The sequence below is a fragment of the Ammodytes marinus genome (assembly GCF_949987685.1).
Source record: "Ammodytes marinus genome assembly, chromosome: 8".
In the NCBI taxonomy this organism is placed as follows: domain Eukaryota; kingdom Metazoa; phylum Chordata; class Actinopteri; order Uranoscopiformes; family Ammodytidae; genus Ammodytes; species Ammodytes marinus.
Window position 1 is genome coordinate 4,222,900 of NC_137212.1, and position 21,001 is coordinate 4,243,900.

At 40.2% G+C, this 21,001-nt stretch overlaps 1 protein-coding gene across 1 annotated transcript in view; it reads right to left on the reverse strand.

The window, feature by feature from the left end:
- hmcn1 (hemicentin 1) overlaps positions 1 to 21,001 on the reverse strand; it is a gene marked incomplete at its 5' end in the record, with an annotated part of 135,582 nt that overhangs the window by 36,156 nt on the left and 78,425 nt on the right. Inside the window, 22 exons of the mRNA XM_080032171.1 lie at positions 129 to 290; positions 757 to 853; positions 1,292 to 1,479; positions 1,941 to 2,054; positions 2,567 to 2,767; positions 3,641 to 3,791; positions 4,128 to 4,273; positions 4,765 to 4,878; positions 5,250 to 5,423; positions 7,148 to 7,339; positions 7,776 to 7,862; positions 8,420 to 8,533; positions 11,148 to 11,315; positions 11,733 to 11,814; positions 12,238 to 12,440; positions 13,493 to 13,648; positions 13,950 to 14,072; positions 14,791 to 14,887; positions 15,204 to 15,379; positions 17,906 to 18,029; positions 20,271 to 20,422; positions 20,736 to 20,912. Of these exons, the coding sequence (XP_079888297.1) occupies positions 129 to 290; positions 757 to 853; positions 1,292 to 1,479; positions 1,941 to 2,054; positions 2,567 to 2,767; positions 3,641 to 3,791; positions 4,128 to 4,273; positions 4,765 to 4,878; positions 5,250 to 5,423; positions 7,148 to 7,339; positions 7,776 to 7,862; positions 8,420 to 8,533; positions 11,148 to 11,315; positions 11,733 to 11,814; positions 12,238 to 12,440; positions 13,493 to 13,648; positions 13,950 to 14,072; positions 14,791 to 14,887; positions 15,204 to 15,379; positions 17,906 to 18,029; positions 20,271 to 20,422; positions 20,736 to 20,912 (3,198 nt within the window). The remainder of the gene's footprint in view (positions 1 to 128; positions 291 to 756; positions 854 to 1,291; positions 1,480 to 1,940; positions 2,055 to 2,566; positions 2,768 to 3,640; positions 3,792 to 4,127; positions 4,274 to 4,764; positions 4,879 to 5,249; positions 5,424 to 7,147; positions 7,340 to 7,775; positions 7,863 to 8,419; positions 8,534 to 11,147; positions 11,316 to 11,732; positions 11,815 to 12,237; positions 12,441 to 13,492; positions 13,649 to 13,949; positions 14,073 to 14,790; positions 14,888 to 15,203; positions 15,380 to 17,905; positions 18,030 to 20,270; positions 20,423 to 20,735; positions 20,913 to 21,001) is intronic.

Here is a 21,001-nt window from a genome sequence, read left to right on the forward strand (position 1 = left end):
GAAAAATAAAAAATAAAACCACATAAAACATTTAAATACTAATTAAGGATTTTTTTTTTTTTTTTGGATTAATGAATTCAATGCATTTTCATACTTTTTAAGGATCCGTAGGAGACAGTGTGTGGTACCTGGCATGATGAGTGCATTGGTGTTGGCCTGAATGGGTCCTCGGTCGTTCAGCCAGCTCAGGGTGGGAGGAGGGAAACCAGTCGCCTCACAGGAGAGGGACACAAAGTTGTTCACCACCACACTCACTGTCTCTGGACTCTGGCCGATAATGGAAGGAGGCACTGGAAGAAAATAAACATAGAAGCTTTTAGAATAAAAAACTGTATTTTGGTATTTAATGTAGGTACTTATAAATATATATGTATATATACATTTTATTACCAAAACTTTGTATTAGTTTTTCAGATATTTACCCAAAAAATTTAATCCTACGATGTAGCACATTCAGCACCTACCTTCAGAAATCAAGGCATCATATAATTTATTTTTCTCTACGTCTGTACTTCTTTTTACTGTATGTTAACTTACTACAACTTAAATGAGAAAAGGACGTATTTGATGAACTATTTAATTTATGTGTTTTGGGTTATGCATCGTTTATGATTATACTGTATCCTAGAGTACATACATTAATTTGTCATTCTTAGTTGCTAATGGAATTAATTACTATTATCTCCATGACAGCAGATGTAAATATATCTTAGTTATCTTCAGTTAATCTTTTCACAAATTCTCACCGAGACTCACCGTGAACGTTAAGATTGAAGGATTTTTCTGCGCTTCCCGCCACATTGTCGGCCACACACACATAGCGCCCTGTGTCCGACACCTGAGCATTCAGCACCTGATGTTTGGGGAAGAGGGAGAAATACAGCATACAGTAAGAAAACAGATCAGTGCAGTTCAGTTTATTTTGTCATTGTTACAGAATAACAACAAAATATTGTTAAAGCAAACCACAGACAGGCTAATACATCTACGGAAATAACTTAAATCTTCATCTCCAAATTACTTAATGAAAATGCTCTAAATGACAATATTATTATTCTGAATTTCATGGCCTTTGGACTATTTCTATTTGTTACAGACACTAACCATAAAGGGTATGAATTATTAAACTAATTATTATGTTGGGCGCTCCGGTGGCGTAGTGGATAAAGCTCGTAACATATTGGCTCCGGCCTTCGTTGCAGTGGTCGCATTTCAAATCCGACCCCATTTCAACTCTGTACTATCTAATAAAGCTTGAAAATGCCAAAAAAAATTGTTTAGCCCATGTTACCTGAAGTGTTCGTCCAATGGAGATGATTCTATGCGGCCCGTCGGAGCTGACCCGCTGGCTGTCCTTAAACCAGGTGATCTTTGGGGCAGGACTGCCTTCCACCTGACACTCCAGCTGGGTCGTTTTGTTCACTAACACCGTCACCTCATCGGGCAAATCGCTGTCAGTTCCCCGGATGATCGGGGGCACTTTTTGAAGGACAGAAAATACACAATTAGAAACTGTTTTTATTTTATTCTTTTTACTAATAAGTGATGTGGTCAATGACAAAACAGGTTGGAGAGACATGACAAAAGCAGTATTGTGGGGAACATGGCTCTACCTGTGAACACATTTGAGATATCAAAAAAACAGGGGGAAAAAGAAAAGACAAAAATAAGCAGGAATTCATGGCATATTGTCACATTGTACTGTATGTTGAGGGTGTTGAAAGGCAGTGTGTGTGTGTGTTTTTTTGTGTGTGTGTGTGTGTGTGTGTGTGTTTTTGAGTGTATGTGTGTGTGTGTGTGTGTGTGTGTGTGTGTGTGTGTGTGTGTGTGTGTCTGTCTGTCTGTCTGTCTGTGTGTGTGTGTGTCTGTGTCTCTGTGTGTGTCATATTCCAAGACCAGACACTCATACTGTACATTTAAGAAAAGGTGTTTTTACTCACATAATACTCTAACGTCATACTGTATGGAGTCTTCTCCTGCTTCGTTGACGGCCACACACGTGTACCTGCCGGAGTCATCGGCCTGGGATCTGGGAATCTGGAGCACCCGTCCACCTGAAAACAATACACATTAGTAATAGATGGTAGGATGGACTAGAGTGAAGAGGCACCGACCAGTAACCATGGGGTCTCTGGTTCCTCCTCCCAGTAACCATGAGGTCTCAAGTTCCTCACAGTCAGCATGAGGTCTCTGGTTCCTTCCAGTAACCATGAGGTCTCTGGTTGGATCCCCGGCACCGGACAGGAGGGTGTTAGTTGTAAAACTAGTGGTGGCTGGTATTACATCTACGGTTGCCTACCATCTATACCATTGTGTCCTTGAGTAAGACACCTAACCCTAAACTGCTCCAGGGGCGCTGTACTATGGCTGACCCTGTGCTCTGACCCTCTCCGAAGTGTAATAACTTGAGAGGGGATATATAGTACTAAAAGACAAGTTTCAATGTGCCTTGTGTAAATTGACTTATAAAGATAACTTAACTCATTCCATGTATTTTCTCTCTCTCTCTCGCTATCTCTCTCTTTCTCTCTCTCTCTCTCTTTCCATTTTCTTTACTTCATCTCACCTGGCAAGATCAGAACTTTGTCGTTGGAGGTTAGCACTGTTCCGTCTTTGTACCAGGTGAGAGTGGGAGGGGGCACAGCATTGGTCTCACAGTACAGAGAGATTGGGTTATTGAGTATAACATCCCGGACGTCCCCCGTAGAGCCTGGGTTAGACGAGGTGTCACCAAAGCCATCTCCACGCCGGTTGAAATTTGGTGGAACTGTATAGAAGAGAGAAAGAAAAAAAATGGAAAAGTGTTTTAAAGCGATTTGAGAATTTAGGGAGATTTTATTTTGAGATGTGATTGGAAAACAAAACCAAGGCGGTGACTCATTAATCTACAATAAATACATAAATAAATAACTATAAAAGTCATAATTTTTACAAGGGAAAAGCCGAAAATATGATGAGATTTTTTCAAGAAGTTTGAGTTATTTTAGAGTAGATATTTCAGAAGTTTTTTTCCCCCCTGCATTAAAGTAAGGAACGTGGAGCATCTTGTGAATTATAGCCTACTTCTTTCAGTAAATAAGAAAATGCTTAATCATTTGGTAAATCAGCACAAGGTAAACATAAATTGCTATTGACGGAAATCTGGAGAAATGGCTCGTAGAACAAGGTATCCCTCTACGCAGATGATATGCTTCTAAACCTGCACGGCCCTGTATTAAGCCTTTCAAGATATTTTTATCTTTCTAATGAATTCGGCAAAATATCAGTTTACCAAATGTACTTATACATTTCTATTTACTGTGTGTGGCACAGCCCAACACCTGAGACAAACAGTGGGTGACAAGGGCACTGCCATTAGATAGGTTCGATTAGTTTACCGGTAATATGTTTTCCTACATTCTTTCCTTCTCTCTTCTTCCCTTATACTCTATCACATTAATCTCAAAGGATGTTGACAGTAAATTTAATAGTTTTATTTTAAAAGCACAAATTATGTTTGCAGTGAAATGAGCGATTGTCACCATGCAGTTTTAGTAATACAATAAAACAATTTAAAAAACAACACATTACGGTGCAACAATATTCTTGGAGCCCAATACAATTCACAAATAGACTCAGCACAGCACATCACCCAGTTCACCTTGTATATTTACATCAAAGTCCTTCTCATCCTCTCCGGCTATGTTGGTGGCTACGCAGGTGTAGCGCCCAGTGTCTGACACCTGAGCGTGTTTGATCTGAACAATACGACCGTTGGCTGTTATGGACACATGCTCGTCTGCCCGCAGGACCTAAAGGGGGAAAAAAGTGCATTAATAAGAGTAGCTTTAGAGTTTTTTTTATTTTTTTATTAAATACAAAATTAAAAAATTAAACCAAATAAAAATAATAATACAAAAACCATGTCCAAGTGTCCCTGGGAAAGACACTGAACCCCACATTGCTCCCGATGGTTCAGAGAGCGCTTTGCTTGGCAGCTACGGCCATCGGTGTATGATTGTGTGTTTGAATGGGTGAATGTGTTAAGAATTGTAAAGCGCTTTGGGGCTGAGAAAATCGGCTAAAAAGCGCTATACAACCATTTTAGTCCATTTACCACTTAATTCCAAAAAATATATAAAATGTACCTGTCCGTCCTTGTACCACTGCAGTGCGGGGGTGGGATAGGCCTGAGCTGCACACTCCAGGGTCAGGGTGCTGTTGACTTTGATCTTCACCTCTTTGGGGGCCAGCCCTTCTCCTGGGATGTCATTCTTATTGATCTGAGGAGGAACTACAGGCCAGAAAATGTTTTAATTTTTTTATTTATTTTTGATGATGGTCTCATTTGCTGTTACACGTAATGTATGTTCATCAAAGGGAAATGACAGGGTTTCATAAACACTAAAAAAATGTTTTGTGTTTAAATAATTTGTTATCCCTTTTCATTTATGTATAGGCCTATATGTATGAATAAAACTTTTTCTTCTCCTTAATTTTTATTTATCTTCTTTATTTTTCTTTATTTTATTTTATTTTTTTCACACAAAAAAAATGCGTAGGATTCTGTATATGTGAACAATAACAGTAAGATGATGACCTATTTTTTGCTCCTATAATAAAGTATAACAATTTTTATAATTCTTTTTTTAATAACATACAAAAACAGAATGATTATTATGAATTAATATTACATTGCATTAGGCTATGCTAGACCAGGGTTTTGCTATATGTACAGTAAAGCTTTTATCCTTTATTATTATTTCAAAGATGCAGGAATCTCACCATGAACCTTGACCTCATAGTGTTTGAGTGTCTCCCCGGCTTCGTTAGTAGCTACACAGGTATATCTCCCAGCATCCTCCTCTTTGGCATTGAGAATCTGCAGGGTCCGCCCGCCTGTGAAAAACATGGGTGATGATGAATTACACAATATATTATATGAAAGCAAACTTTATTTAAACAACACTTTCAGTACGTAAAACGGTAGACCAAAAGCAATTTAAATTATAAAAAGAAGGAAAAAATAAACAAGCCTTAACATCCCCTCCTAAACACATACACACACACACACACACACACACACACACACACACACACACACACACAAACAGAGCAATACGAATATACATATTCTGTCCTACTCTGTACTACTGTAATGTGAACGTGGACTGTGGTCAAACCTGGCATTAAAAAAGAAGAAGGAAAAATAAAAACACACACACACACACACACATACACACACACGAGTATATATTCCTTGGTCAAACCTGGCAGCACCCTGACGTTGCGGCCGGACTCAAAGGTAGCTCCGTCCTTCAGCCATGTGATGAGGGCGGGCGGGTAGGACTGCACCTCACACAGCAGAGAGGTTGGGCTGCTCAGAGTCACTGTTACCTCCTCTGCTGAGCCGTCAGGGCCTGAGCCGGCTATGGTGGGAGACACTGCACAAAGAAAAATGGAATTAAGCACAAAGCAATCAAATCTACAACATGAGTTTAGTATTCAGAAATGTTTTACTGTAATTAACATTTTTTATCTTTATCATATTCTTCTAGGGTTGCTGAAATTTCCCGAAATGGCCCCTTTTCAAATCCCGGGATTTCAGAGCTCCTCACGGGATTTCCCGGGATTTCCCGTTGAAACCATTATTGCCCTTTAATACTACTTTAATGGGACTAAATCAATGCAAATAGATAAATAAATGCAGCAGAACAATGCTATATTACATCACGTTTTATTTCTACTTAAATAACATGAAGAAAAGCCATTCAAATTAGGCAAAATATTTTCCAGAAGATATTGAAAACGGTGTTTTTATGAAGAAAATACGAAAACAATTTCACAGAGGTTCAATATCAAAACATGGCCAAAAAACGGTGTTTGGCGAACAAATGTATTTCAAACAATCTATTTTTATTTCTATGAACGAAATCAGTTTAAATTGAATATTTTCCATAGGCAAATAACAAAAAATGCACTACCGATTGCTCTTAACGTGTGAAATAAGACATGACAGAACTAACAGCCTATTCAAACTGACACGCTAAGCAAGATTACTTTCCAGCTTTCCTTTCTTTTATTTTCATGAAGTGTGACTTCAAGAGACACTGCTCAGCCTGTTTCTGAGCTTTGTCACGAACTGACCGCACACCGAGAACGCTCTTTCTTCCACGGACGTCGGCTGTATGGTGGAAAGTGCAGAGTAGAGCTGCTGCAGGTGTTTGGGTCGCTCTTTGGTTGCCTCGAAGAGCGCAAACTCGTTTGAAATTATTTTGTGGAGGTCATTCCCATACCTCTGGTCTGGCTCGGGACATTGCATGCAGTCATTAGCCTCGTTCGACTTGGAGCCGTCTTGCTCAGACCTGCGCAACTATGAAGCCCGTCTTGCTGAGCGCACAACAAAAATGCTGTGCGCTCAGCAAGCCGAACGTCATAATTGCGCAGGTCTGAGCAAGACGGCGACATCTCTAACGAGGCTAATGACTGCCTGCTGCAGATGTGTAGTAAGGCTCTGGGTCATCGTCTGCTCGCTTGGCTCTGGCTGACACGCATATTCTTGGGTATCATCAGACTCTTCCTCGGACACAGCACTTTCAGTATTGTAGAGGCGCTGGTATTTCGTATGCCTGCCTGTCTAAATAATATTTAAAAATATATCCCCCCTCAAAAAAAACTAAAAAAAAAAAAAAAACGGGAGGACGGGTCCCGCGGCCAATTTCCGGTACTCCCGGACTGACTCATTTCACGGGAATCCCGAAATCCCGGGACCCGTCCAGCAACCCTATATTCTTCTGCATTTTATTGGCCCTTTTGCACCGTGGGTCTGAGATAAACTGAGCCAGCTATGGTGGGAGAAACTGGACAAAGAAAAATGGAAATATATATTTTTAACCTTTATTTATACAGATAAATCCTATTGAAAGCAGAGACTCTTTTTCAAGGGAGACCTGTTCCAATTGCCACGTTACCGTTCATACACCGATAGCTGGCATCTTTTGTATTACATTTTTTTCAGAAATTTTTGAGCAACAATGCTAATTTGTCAATATCTACTGTAACTCCTTATGTCTACACTTGCCTCTCTTTAAAAAAAACTAAAAATATAGATTTTGGATAAAACCAGATATAAAATCTTTGCAATGAACAAAGTGATGTGTTTTTTTACCCAGCACGTTGAGGTTGAAGTGGCGGGTTCGATCCCCTGCGAGGTTAGAGGCCAGGCAGCTGTAGCGGCCGGTGTCCGACACCTGAGCTCCGGAGATCTGAAGGAAACGACCGTGAGATGAAACCTGGTGCCGTGTGTCAGGCACCAACAGCTGGCCGTCCTTCAGCCATTTAATATCCGGCACCGGGTTACCTGGAAGTTTTTATTTAAAAAAAAAAAGTTAACTTTTATGTATACAGTTAAATCCCATTGAGACCGGAGACTCTTTTGCAAGGGAGACCTGTTCCCATTCCCACGTTACCATTAACACACACATTCATACACCGATAGCAGGCTAACTATTTGGAGCAATATAAGGTTGAGATACTTCAGGGACACTTCGACATGTGGTGGGGAGAGGGGGGGATTGACCGCCACCGCCCCCTACCCACTTCACCACAGTGACGATATACAGAGAATATGTGTGTGTGATTTATAATAATAATAATAATAATAATAATAATAATAATAACTTTATTTATAAAGCACTTTTAAAAATGCACATTTCAGAGATCTTAAAAAAAAGCAGCAGAAATAAAACAAAATCAGTCGTAAGTCATTCTACAAAAAAGAAAAAACATTTGCTTACCTGAGGCCTGACAGGTGAGAGTGATGTTGTGTTTCTCCTTGACTTTAGTGTCCACCACAGATCCTCCGTCCACGATGCTCGGAGGAACTGTTGAAGTAAAACTTAAAATCAATAACATGGATCTCACTGGCTTCCCATTCTGTAAAACGTGGTTTACTCCCATCCTGACCAAGACATTTAGATGGTATTATTTTGTTAAACTTTTAATTTATGAAAAATGTTCTTCCTATTAACTAAAGTGCTTTCACTTTTGACCCAACACAGACTTTAAAATAGTATTTGGTCGGTCTGAGTTTACGGTCTACAGAGCCTAAGCTGTGTAGATTTTTTTTTTAGGTGCAAACACAGTACATTCAGGTAAGCGAATCATGAGGAGATTTATTGACATATTGTGACAAAAAGTGATTTTGACAACAGGCTTTCTCCAGAATCAACTGACTCTACCTTTAGTCTTTACAGTGAATTTGATGATTCTAACAAAATGCCAAAGTGCAGTTGTGGCTTCTACCATAGTTTACCAATGAATGGAACCTGGAACCCTGTAAAGCACTTTGAGTGTGATTAAAAGCGCTATATAAATCCGATCCATTATTATTATTATTAAAAAACTTAGAATACAAGATGTTTATTATATGTTATATTACCAAGGATGTCAAGGTCGAAGTTCTTGCGTTCCTCTCCGGCGCTGTTGGAGACGATACAGGTGTATCTCCCAGCATCCTCCACTGCGGCGTGCATCAGACGCAGGCTGCGGCCCCCTGGACGGCAAGGGAAAATGGATATTGTTATTATACTGTTATTTTATTGTATATTTTATATAAAATGTATTTTTTTTAAGACTTTTTTTTTTGTGGCATTTTTTTCTTTATCAGAGATATTTTGGAGAAACAGAGTTGAGGTGGGGAAAGGAGGGGAGGACTATATAGCCTATTTAACTTAAAGACCCACTTCACCGGTTTAAATATGAAGGTGTATTGAACTCTGAGATCCTATGTAGTATAAATGTGCTATTTTTTTTTAAAATCGGTTCATCCTAGCCTGAGAAAAGGCAGAAAGAGTGTTTTATGGTCTCACTGTCTAACCCACATTCTACCCCAAAATGTAGGGTTAGGATTAACAGGACAGCTGGGCCAAGGGAAGACTGAGGAAAGACTGAGGGAAGAAAAACCTCATTCATTATATAATAATAGCGATTTTATAATGATAGAACTCCGGTTCCGTATGGGTGAAGTATTCCTTTAATTACTCCTTCATAGGTTACAAACTAATTTCCAAAAAGTTTAAGCAAGGACTTGAAAGTGTCAGCGGTCCGGGGAAGTTCCTATGTGAAATGGTTACAGGAGCAATCAGTGCAAAGGGCTCTGTCAACTCTGAAGATCAAACCAGGCCACATTCTGACCATCCATCTATTGTCATCATGGAATGTTTTCAGAGGCTAAAGTCAGCCATGAACCTGACATTGTATCCCATTAAAGGAAAACACCCCGGAGGATGTCTAATGTCTAAATAACATTTCTTCGGCCATCTTTGAAAAATGGGATCAATTATCAGAAATAATTCAGACTCAGAGTCTCACAGCTGTTAAAACATTTCCAAAGCCAGCTGGTTTGATGAGACACAAGACAAAATGGCGTACATCTTTAAAAACTACTTTTTTTTTCAACAGGGCTCATGAGAACCTCCTGAGAAAACAGGGACAAACATTGAGACTGTGTGAATACCGCACTATGAACCTACTATCCGAATGTGCAGTATGTCACTTGGATAACTGATATGTTGACTGTATTTCAGTCATCTCGACGCAAGCCTCCCCCTTTGACTACATGTTGACATGGAATTCATTACCAATTTTTCAATTTCAGAAAGTGATAAAATACTTTTTACATAAAAAGTTAAAATTGAGCGTCCACCCCCCTTGAGGCTCAGTCCTCTTTACAGCAGGCCCAGGGTAGTTCTCTGCATGTGATTCCCCTCTCTACCCCATTTCAACTCTGTCTCTCTGCCCTATACATAAAGCATTGAAAATTCAAAAAATTTAAAGTTTATTTATTTACACAAGAAATAGTGGAGAACACTAGATTATATACTTTTAATGATCTTGAATATTGGAAATGGACTTTGAGGCGTATCCATTTTTTCTATGATTAAATAGATTCCTTTTGGGGTGTGCTGCTGGGGATCTTAATACACTAACTAAACCAGCTAGCCACAAGAGTATCATCGCATTTTAATGAAAGTTATCTAAAACATTGACATTTGCCCTTATCCTGAACTCAAAAGTTGTACCTTAAGTCAAAAACCAAATGGAAGTGCTTGGCAGAAAAAGCGTGGTACTACTAGCTCTGCATAAGCGTTTTAGTAAGTATGCTGCTATCCCTTCAGGGGCCGGGGATTAATTTGGAAGCACCTCATTCATCTTCTTAAATGTTTTAAAAACCCAATTCAAATCAATTGCTCCCGTTTGTATTTCCCCTCACAAATCTCTCTGTCTGTTGCGCTTGGCCCCAGCTCGGATGATCCTATTACATGTTATTACTGGTGATGTATCGCAACTGCTTGGCCTTTCGAACTCAGTTAGTCTTTTGGAAAGTCATTTATATTCTCTGTGCTTCACTGTCTTTGAGCCTGTTCCTTTCATGAATGGGACACTGTACTAAGCACCAAATATCTGGAACAAACTCCCAGATTATTTAAATGTTTTATTTCTCGTGCGCTGTTCTAATGTGTATTCTATACTTGATGAATTTTAATCTTGCCCCTGTAAAGCACTTTGATTGGCCTTGTGTCTGAATTGTGCTAAAGAAATATACTTGCCTTGCCTTATTTTTTTTATGGATCTTTGAACATGTCTGGCACACAAAACAAGAAAAATATTTTTTTCAGAAGTTCTACACTGTTACTGTTGAGTAACTCTTCAGCTCTGGATATTCCGTCCCATCCGCTTCCATTGTAAAAATCTCATAAGATGATTTTTTTTTTACATGCCTTCAAACAAGGCTGCATAATTTGAATATTATAAATGTGATTTGAAAGTTGTATGACACAATGAATGTATGAAAGTTGGTGAACACTTTGAATGTTGAACGAAGTTTATAGGATGAAGTATGAATGAGTGGTAAAGGTTTGAAGTTGTGTCAAAAAATAAATGAAGAGGGGGGCTCGTGGTGTAGTGGTAAAAGCGTCCCACCCATAGAGGCTCAGTCCTCTTCACAGCAGACCCTTGTTAGAATGCAGCCCGGGTCGTTCTCTGCATGTCATTCCCCTCTCTGCCCCATTTCAACTCTCTCTCCAAACTGTCTAATAAAACATAAAAAAAGCCCAAAAATAATCTTTAAATAAAATAAAATAAAGCAAAACTAGACCAGAACTTACCCGAGAGGACGCGCACAGAGCTAGAAGCCTTGATTGGTTGTCCGTCCTTCATCCAGGTGATGGCAGGCAGAGGGATCCCAGAGGCCTCGCAGCTCAGAGCAACAGGGTTCTTCACCACAACACTCACATTCTCTGGAACCGTCACCTGGCCGATTATACTGGGAGGGACTGAGAGATGAAAGAAAGGGATAGAAAGAATATTTTAGATGTTGAGATGGATGGCAGCTCTCCCCTCAAAAATTAAGAAATTGGTGATTGAAACAAAAATTATTAAAGAAAAAAACAGAAAAAAATTATGTACTTATAGTCAGTAGTTATTGTGTCTCTTTAACATTTACCTGGCCGATTATAGGAGGGACTGAGGCAGAGGGGAGAGATGCTTTTTTTTGTGTATTTTATATACTTTATAGACACATTTTATCTAAAATTCTACATTAAGCGTACAATGGAACATATAGTATATGTATTTGTTTTGTAAAAAAAATTCTGCTAGCCCCCTCTTCAACAACAGTACAGTTTGCATAATGACCCCATACAACCCCACACAACACTGAATTACCCCTTTTAAATTGAGCTGATTCATACCATGTACGCTGATGTCATACTTGCTGTCGGCCTGTCCCGCCACATTAACAGCGATGCAGGTGTAGCGTCCCGTGTCGGACACCTGTGAGGAGAAAACAGAGATCTTAGGGCTCTATTGATCAAGCAGATTATTTAATCAAACAATAGAGGCTTCATGTTCCTGGGTCCTTATAAATGAAGGTCCATCCCTGACCCCAGTAGCACATGTGCTATCAGGGTCAACAATGGCAAAGATCAGGAAGCAAGTCACATACTTTATACTTTTACAACAATGCGCTTCAGTTCATCATAAACAACAATGTTTCGATTGGCCAGTCATGTGAGGGGGGAGGGGGGAAGCTCTGATACAGCCTAATCAACACAGCAGGGGTATAAGGTCTGAGTATAAGACAATAGAAAAGTGTAACCAGTCTGAGAGGTCGTGGAATAAGCATTTGAGGAATGTAACATTTCAGTCAGAAGACATACAAGAGAAATACAATATTCTATATCTCTCATCACACACCTTGGCGTCTTTAAGCTGCAACAGTCGGCCTTCGTTCAGCACCTTGGCCCCGTGCTGGCCTGTGATTGGCCGGCCGTCTTTCAGCCATGTGACGGCCGGTCGGGGCACGCCCTCCGCAGCACACTGGAGAGTGACGTCACCGCCTCTCGTCACGGCAACGTCATCTCCGTCTCCGCCCTCAGTGCGTTTGATGGACGGGCGGACTGAAGGGAGAAAATCAAATCAAATCAAATCAGTTACATTTGTATAGCAGCCCGTCATCACAAATAGAAATTTGCCTCAGTGGACTTTACATCCCATACAGTTTGACACCCTGCCCTTAGACCCTTAGCTCGGCTGAGAAAAAACTCCCAGTAAAAAACCCTTTATCGGGATTAAAGCAAAGTAAAAGCAGAAAAAGCATGTGAGTTGGTGCACCTGATAAAAAAAAAGATTTTTAAACACAAGTTTTATACTTCATGTAATAAAGGGTTATTGTAATTCTTGTTTATTCTTATTTATTTTGTTCAGATGTTTTTTTTTTTTTTTTTTTTTTTTTTAACCTTTATTTATACAGGTAAATCCCATTGAGACCGACGACTCTTTTACAAGGGAGACCTGTTTTCCTTTCCCACGTTACCATTCACACACCGATAGCAGGCTAACTATCGACATTCACACCAGATGTATTTGTGCATGTTTGTGTGTTAAGTACTTTTTAACTGAGTGTTTTTAAAAGTGATTTATAAATACAATTTTACTCACTTACTTTCTGTTCTTACTTACTGACTCTGTCAACAGCGAACATCTGCTAAGTAAATATCGCCAATGGTTCTGCATCATTTCACACTGTACGACTTTAAACTATTTGCTGGATATTTTGCGTGTGTAAAACTGTCAATCACAATGTAGATGGATCCAGTTCTGCAGGATGTTTTAGTCATTATGAAAAAGATAACTTCTCCCTTGTCTATTTAAGATGAGACACTGCAAGCAAAAAAATTGTTTTGTCAAGAATTGGTCAATTTTTGACTCCTTGCTTCCAGTTGAAATACATTTAAAAAAAAAATTCAATACTCTGAACCAAAACTCCAAACTTATAAAGCAGTTGCATCAACTAAACTTTCCATTATCATTCCTAGTACTATTATGAAGGTTATTACAGAAGGAGTTGCTAATATGTTGTCTGTTTTGATACAAAAGTAGATTAAAGTAAAAATAGCAGCTGAATCGACATGGCTAATGACAGTTGACGGATATGTCTTGACACACGTACCATAGACCTGCAGGCTGTACTCTTTGGCTGTGGTGCCTGCGGGGCTGGAGGCTGTGCAGGTGTATGAAGCCGTGTCTGTCCGCTCAGCACTGGATATCTGCAGCTGACGACCACCAGACAAAACCCTCAATCTCTGGTCTGACTTCACCTCAGAACCTGGGGCACACAATACACACAGACAGACAGACAGACAGACAGACAGACAGACAGACAGACAGACAGACAGACAGACAGACAGACAGACAGACATTTGGGACACACACAATACATGTTTATCGATTATGGTTAACATTCAAACACTTTAAAAAATAATTTACTGTTTTAGTTGCAGTCAGATAATAGATTATTGTTTTTCATGTTCTTTTGTTTTAATTTGTTATCTATTACACACACACACACACACACACACACACACACACACACACACACACACACACACACACACACACACACTTACCGTCCTTCCTCCAGGTCAGGCTGGGTGGCGGTATGCCACTGGACTCACACACCAGAGTGATGAGACTTCCTTCAATCACATTCATCGGGGAAACCTCCTCAGACCCACGGATACTGGGTGAAACTGCAATAAATAAAATGATTGTAAATATTTTTCATCACATTGCAATTGAACTTTTCTACTGTTTACTTTCTAGTCTATACATACTGTTTTATATTGTACAAAAAATTCCTTTGCACTACTTGGTATTTAGAATTCATCTAATGTAAATATTGTTTAGGTTATGTTTATCTTATTCTACTCTTTATTTTCTATCGTTCCTATTGCACCGTGGGTCAGTGATAAACGCCATTTTGATTCTGATGTATGTCTTGCATTTATCAGAACTGACAATAAAAAACTTTGACTTGACTTGACTTGATATGAAAACACACCATAGGGGGGCGCTCACGTCTCATTCAAACTGCATCCAGGTGCATTTCACTGGGGGGTTAAAAAAGGGTGAGACTAACCAAGCAAAAACACTGCTGAAAATATAAAATGTAAAATGTATAAAAAAAATGTTCCATCAATATATTTATTGTTTTTTCCTTTTTTCAACAAGAAATAAATTTTTTTTTATTTTTATTAAACCCATTCAGAAACTACTTAATAATCACGAAGAATATTCTAATTCTAATTTTTTATTTTTATTTTTTTACATTTATAGGATCATAAGCAATAGAACAAGTAAAACAAATAAATGGTCATTTTTTTTCGTCCATGGGAATGAATGAAAAAACCTAAAATGAGACACCAACCAAAGGTAAAGCGTCTTAATTTAAATATCAAGATAACTCACCCCAGACATTCAGGTTGTAGTTCTTTTCTGTTTTACCAGCAACATTTGTGGCTTCACAGGAATACCGGCCAGAATCCTGCACCTGGGCGCTATCCACCTAATGCCATTAGTCATACATAAACCATAAGATGTGGAAACAATACACTGATGCTGTAAAGGATATTTATTTAAAAGGTGCTACAAGGAAATTTGAAATATTTCTGAAAATATTCCTAAATTTTCCTGTGATGATCATAAATTACATGTAACAGCAAACAAGACCATCAGTGCAAATAATGCTATTTTTATATAGTTTTCCGTAATGTCTTTGCGCTAGAATAAACATAATCTGCAAGTTCCTCTGAACTCGAAAACTAAGTGAAAACTATTAATTCATGAAAATAAAATCATTAAAAAAGAAACCCTGTGTGTACCTTGAGCACGCTCCCGTCAGCAGACACAGTGAGCCCAGGCTTTCTGTAGAGCGGTCGTCCGTCTTTGCGCCAGGCGAGGGTCGGTGGAGGGATGGCGTCGCTCTGACAGTGCAGCTCCACCGGACGTCCCAGCATCACCGTGGCATTCACCTCCTCACCCTTTATGTTGGGCGGCACTGGAGGGAAAATAAAATTCATTAAATTAATGAATAATTTATATTTTCAAACCTTTTTTTTATGCATAATGCCCACAATAATATTTTTTTTCAACCTGGGTGTTGCTTTTATCAAAGTATCTATCTATCTATCTATCTATCTATCTATCTATCTATCTATCTATCTATCTATCTATCTATCTATCTATCTATCTATCTATCTATCTATCTATCTATCTATCTATCTATCTATCTATCTATCTATCTATCTGTCTATCTGTCTATCTGTCTATCTGTCTAACTGTCTGTCTGTCTGTCTGTCTGTCTGTCTGTCTGTCTGTCTGTCTGTCTGTCTGTCTGTCTGTCACTGGTATATACACTGTCCTTCAGGTGCTCTTTTACATGAATTGACCCTGAATGCTAGCCTGTTAGCTAAGCCATTCTAAATGCTCTTACCAAAAAAAAAAAAAAGGAGCCTCACCACATATTACCTCACTGCTAGCAAACAGAATAATTGCTTCCTGAGATGCACTACGTTATTCTCCGCTACGTTGTTAGCATCTGGTGCTAATTCTATCCTGGGCCATGACAGCACCAATAAACCACTCCGGCATTTGTTTGTGGTATTAACAATCACAGTTCCTTCATTTCCAAGAAGTTCATGTAACTATAACTCTGTGGAAAATTGCTAACATGCACTGAGATGTGTAATGGCCCTGGACTGAAAGAATGGCCACAAGAATGTTGTTTGTTTCCCCCCTTTACTGTCATCAGAGTATCTGTCTGTCTGTCTGTCTGTCTGTCTGTCTGTCTGTCTGTCTGTCTGTCTGTCTGTCTGTCTGTCTGTCTCTCCATCCATCCATTTATCTATCTATCTGACAAAAAATGGTTGTTGCTGAAACTGGTTCACTAAAGTCCCAGACTCCCAGCGATTTGGTTGAGAACATTTGTGGGACCAAAGCACGCACACACACACACACACACACACACACACACACACACACACACACACACACACACACACACACACACACACACACACACACACACACATTGGTGCCCGTCCACTATCTGTCTGTACAAACCAGTGTTCATATACAGCTGAGAGCTAGAGCTAAACCTTAATGTAGATTTTTTACCTTTAATTTATACTATTTTGAAAGAAGACACTACATTGCTCAGGACTTGAAAAAACATTGTGTTTGGCCTGCAAGTCTGGCCATCTGCTTCAAGAGGCTATTTGGTTCATGTCAGCTTCTGTTGTTAAAGAGACATTCCCCCACTTAATGGCCTTAATCTGGAACATGTCCTGATGACCAATTTCCCCTGTATTTTTGGCTAGTGGACAGACAGACAGGCAGACAGACAGACAGACAGAAAGACAGGCAGGCAGACAGACAGACAGACAGACAGACAGACAGACAGACAGACAGACAGACAGACAGACAGACAGGCAGACAGACAGAGCCCTAGTCATCAGAGAAGCACACAGAACCAGCTGGCCGGCTCAGACACAGGAAGCTGCTGAAGAATGGTAACAATTAGCACAACAAATCGGCCCCTCTCTCTCTGGACACAAGCGCTTTTTCATCTTTCTGAGGAAACGCACGTCATGGGGATGTTTGTATTCCAGCACATACATATGTTCAAACAGACTGGCACACACACACACACGCACGCAGGCACACACACACACACACACACGCAGGCACACACACACAGACAGAGACACAGAAACAGACACACAGAAACAGACACACACACACACACACACACACACACACACACACACACTTCCCCAATATTTAAACTAATTCTCGTCTCATGTTACATCAGTGGCATGGGCTCTGATTACTCTCTTGTATAACAACCGATGTGCCGTCAAGCTCAGCTCGGTGCCTGAGACTGACAAGGTTTATTCAAATGTTCAACTCAGTAAATTCTTTCTTCCTCTACAAGCACATGTTGCGATCGAGGTCATTAATTTCTATTCATGTTTGGTGCTGGATGTCGTGCTCTCTGTTGAAAGACATTTTACAGTCTTAAGCCACGTCCATTACTCAGTAAAACAAGAAGGGGAAGGAGAGAGAAATACTTTAATGTCAAGTCAGCAGCGCCTGCCTGCCAACAACATGTCTAATGAAGCAACGATTTTACTATTCTAACAATAAAAATTAATTGTCATGTTAGAGCATCCACATATTGCAAAAACTCTTTTCATCAAAGACCAATGCTGCACTTTTTAAGTGACCAAAACGTTGGTTTTAAAACCAAGTGGAGCAGCAACTTCTTTTAATTTTTTATTTTATCGGGCAGGACAACAACTGACAAACGTTCAGTGTCTCTCGTTTGACTATTTATAGGCATATGTTTGAGCAAAAACTAACATTTTGGTTTTATATTATATAAACTAATGACAACATTTCTACAAAATTCCAATAATTTTTTTTGTAATTAAGAGCATTTTCAATAAGGAAAATCCAGACTGGTCTTTAAATTTTTTCCAGAGCTGTATTTGAGATGTATTTATTCTTCATAACTACTCACCATAAACCCTGAGGTCATACTCTCTCTGTTGCTCCCCTCCTGCGTTGACAGCTACACATGTGTAGCGGCCGGTATCACTGACCAGAGCGCTGCTTAGAGACAGAACTCTGCCACCTGACAACACCTAGGAGGGAGGGAGACACCAGATCATACACACAAACACAACAAACCTACCAAATCATACCACTGCTTACTAATATTTAGGCATTTAAAGGTGGAGTCAGTGATTCTGGAGAACACTTGTCATAATCACTAATTTTTTGTTAAAATCAGTGAATATCTCCTCACAATCCGCTACCTGTCCATACTGTATGTGTGTGTGTGTGTGTGTGTGTGTGTGTGTGTGTGTGTGTGTGCGCGCTGAAAAAACAACCTTTTTATTCACAGCCTAGGCTCTGTAAATGTAAAAATATATATACAGTATCTCACAAAAGTGAGTACACCCCTCACATTTCTTCAAATATTTCATTATATCTTTTCATGGGACAACACTGAATAAATGACACTTTGATACAATGTAAAGTAGTCAGTGTACAGCTTATATAACAGTGTAAATTTACTGTCCCCTCAAAATAACTCGACACACAGCCATTAATGTCTAAACTGCCGGTTACAAAAGTGAGTACACCCCTGAGTTAAAATGTCCAAATTGGGCCCAAAGAGTCAATATTTTGTGTGGCCACCATTATTTTCCAGCACTACCTTAACCCTCTTGGGCATGGAGTTCACCAGAGCTTCACAGGTTGCCACTGGAATCCTCTTCCCCTCATTCATGACAGCATCACAGAGCTGGTGGATACTGGAGACCTTGCGCTCCTCCATCTCCTGTTTTAATAAGCCCCAAAGATGCTCAATACGGTTTAGGTCTGGAGACATGCTTGGCCAGTCCATAACCTTTACCCTCAGCTTCTTTAGCAAGCCAGTGGTCGTTAGGAGGTGTGTTTGGGGTCGTTATCATGTTGCAGTACTGCCCTGCAGCCCAGTTTACGAAGGGAGGGGATCATGTTCTGCTTCAGTATGGCACAGTACATGTTGGTATTCAATGAACTGTAGATCCCCAGTGCTGGCAGCACTCATGCAGCCCCAGACCATGACACTCCAACCACCATGCTTGACTATAGGCAATACACACTTGTCTTTGTACTCCTCACCTGGTTGCTACCACACACTCTTAACACCATCTGAACCAAATAAGTTTATCTTGGTCTCATCAGACCACAGGACATGGTTGCAGTGATCCATGTCCGTAGTCTGCTTGTCTTCAGCAAACTTTTTGTGGGCTTTATTTTGCATCATCTTTAGAATAGGCTTCCTTCTGGGACGACAGCCATGCAGACCAGTATGATGCAGAGTGCGGCGTATGGTCTGAGCACTGACAGGTTGACCCCCCACCCCTTCAAGCCCTGCAGCAATGCTGGCAGCACTCATACGTCAATTTTCCAAAGCCAACCTCTTGGTATGACGCTGAAAACGTGCACTCAACCTTCTTAAACTGGGCTGCAGGGCAGTATTGCAACATGATAACGACCCCAAACACACCTCCAAGACAACCAGTGGCTTGCTAAAGAAGCTGAGGGTAAAGGTTATGGACTGGCCAAGCATGTCCCCAGACCTAAACCCTATTGAGCATCTTTGGGGCTTCATAAAACGGGAGATGGAGGAGCGCAAGGTCTCTAATATCGACCAGCTCCGTGATGTTGTCATGAATGAGTGGAAGAGGATTCCAGTGGGAACCTGTGAAGCTCTGGTGAACTCCATGCCCAAGAGGGTTAAGGTAGTGCTGGAAAATAATGGTGGCCACACAAAATATTGACACTTTGGGCCCAATTTGGAAATTTTTTCTTAGGGGTGTACTCACTTTTGTTGCCTTCAGTTTAGACATTAATGGCTGTGTGTCGAGTTATTTTGAGGTGACAGTAAATTTACACTATTATTCAAGCTGTACACTGACTACTTTACATTATATCAAAGTGTAATTTCTTCAGTGTTTTCCCATGGAAAGATATAATGAAATATTTGAAGAAATATGAGGGGTGTACTCACTTTTGTGAGATACTGTATGTGTAATTCAGCGCACACTCAGTACAGACTGGAAGTGGATCGGGGGGAGATATGATGAGATATACAGTATGAGGAGATACTGATTTGAACAAGCCTTCTACAGAAATGCTGACTCCACCTTTACAGTAAATGTTTATGTAAAATCAAGATATTTTTAGATATAAAAATGTATGAAACTTTGAGCTTCATAACAAAAAAACTATATCATGATATAAATATAAATTTGTTATATGGTTAGTGGTTGGCCCGTCTTTCCTGTCTAGGCCATCCTTCCATCCCAAACCATGTACTGATTGACTAGTACCTGTATGCCATGTGATACACTCGTCACGGGGCTGCCGTCTTTGAGCCATGTGAGGCTGGGCGGAGGAACACCGGTGGCCTCACACTCTAACCGCGCCGCTTCGTTCACCACCACCGTGACCATCCCACCGCGACTGGAGATGACAGGGGGCACTGCAAAGAGATAGGACGGCAAATGGTCCAGTATTATTACAAAAATGCATGGCAAATGGACTCCACTTATTCAGCACTTTCCCCTGGTTTTTCACAGACCCAAAGCGCTTTACATTGTTTTGTACACATTCACACATTCATACACCGATAGCAGCAGCAGTGACCATAGCTTCTTGTCCTTGAAGGCCACCGTAGCTTCTGTAAATTCTCCGGTAGCAACAACGCATTGCAAACCAGATTTTTCACCACTAGATGATGCCAAAATACTCCCTTTGTTACACACTGCACCTTTAATGTATGTAAGTCAACTCACCGTACACCTGCAGCCCGTGTGATATCTCAGCGACTCCGGCCAGGTTGACGGCTACACATTTGTAGATGCCGGTGTCTGACAGTTGAGCTCGTTCTATCTCCAGCACTTGCCCGCGCTTCAGCATCGTCACCCCAGCAGCACTGGTCAGAGGGCGGCCGTCTTTGTACCACGTGATGGCTGGAGCAAATTAGGTTAGTCAGAGGAGGGCTTTAAGCAAAAATGCATGAAAAAAGTTACAATTAAAAGACAATGGTAAATTAAATAAA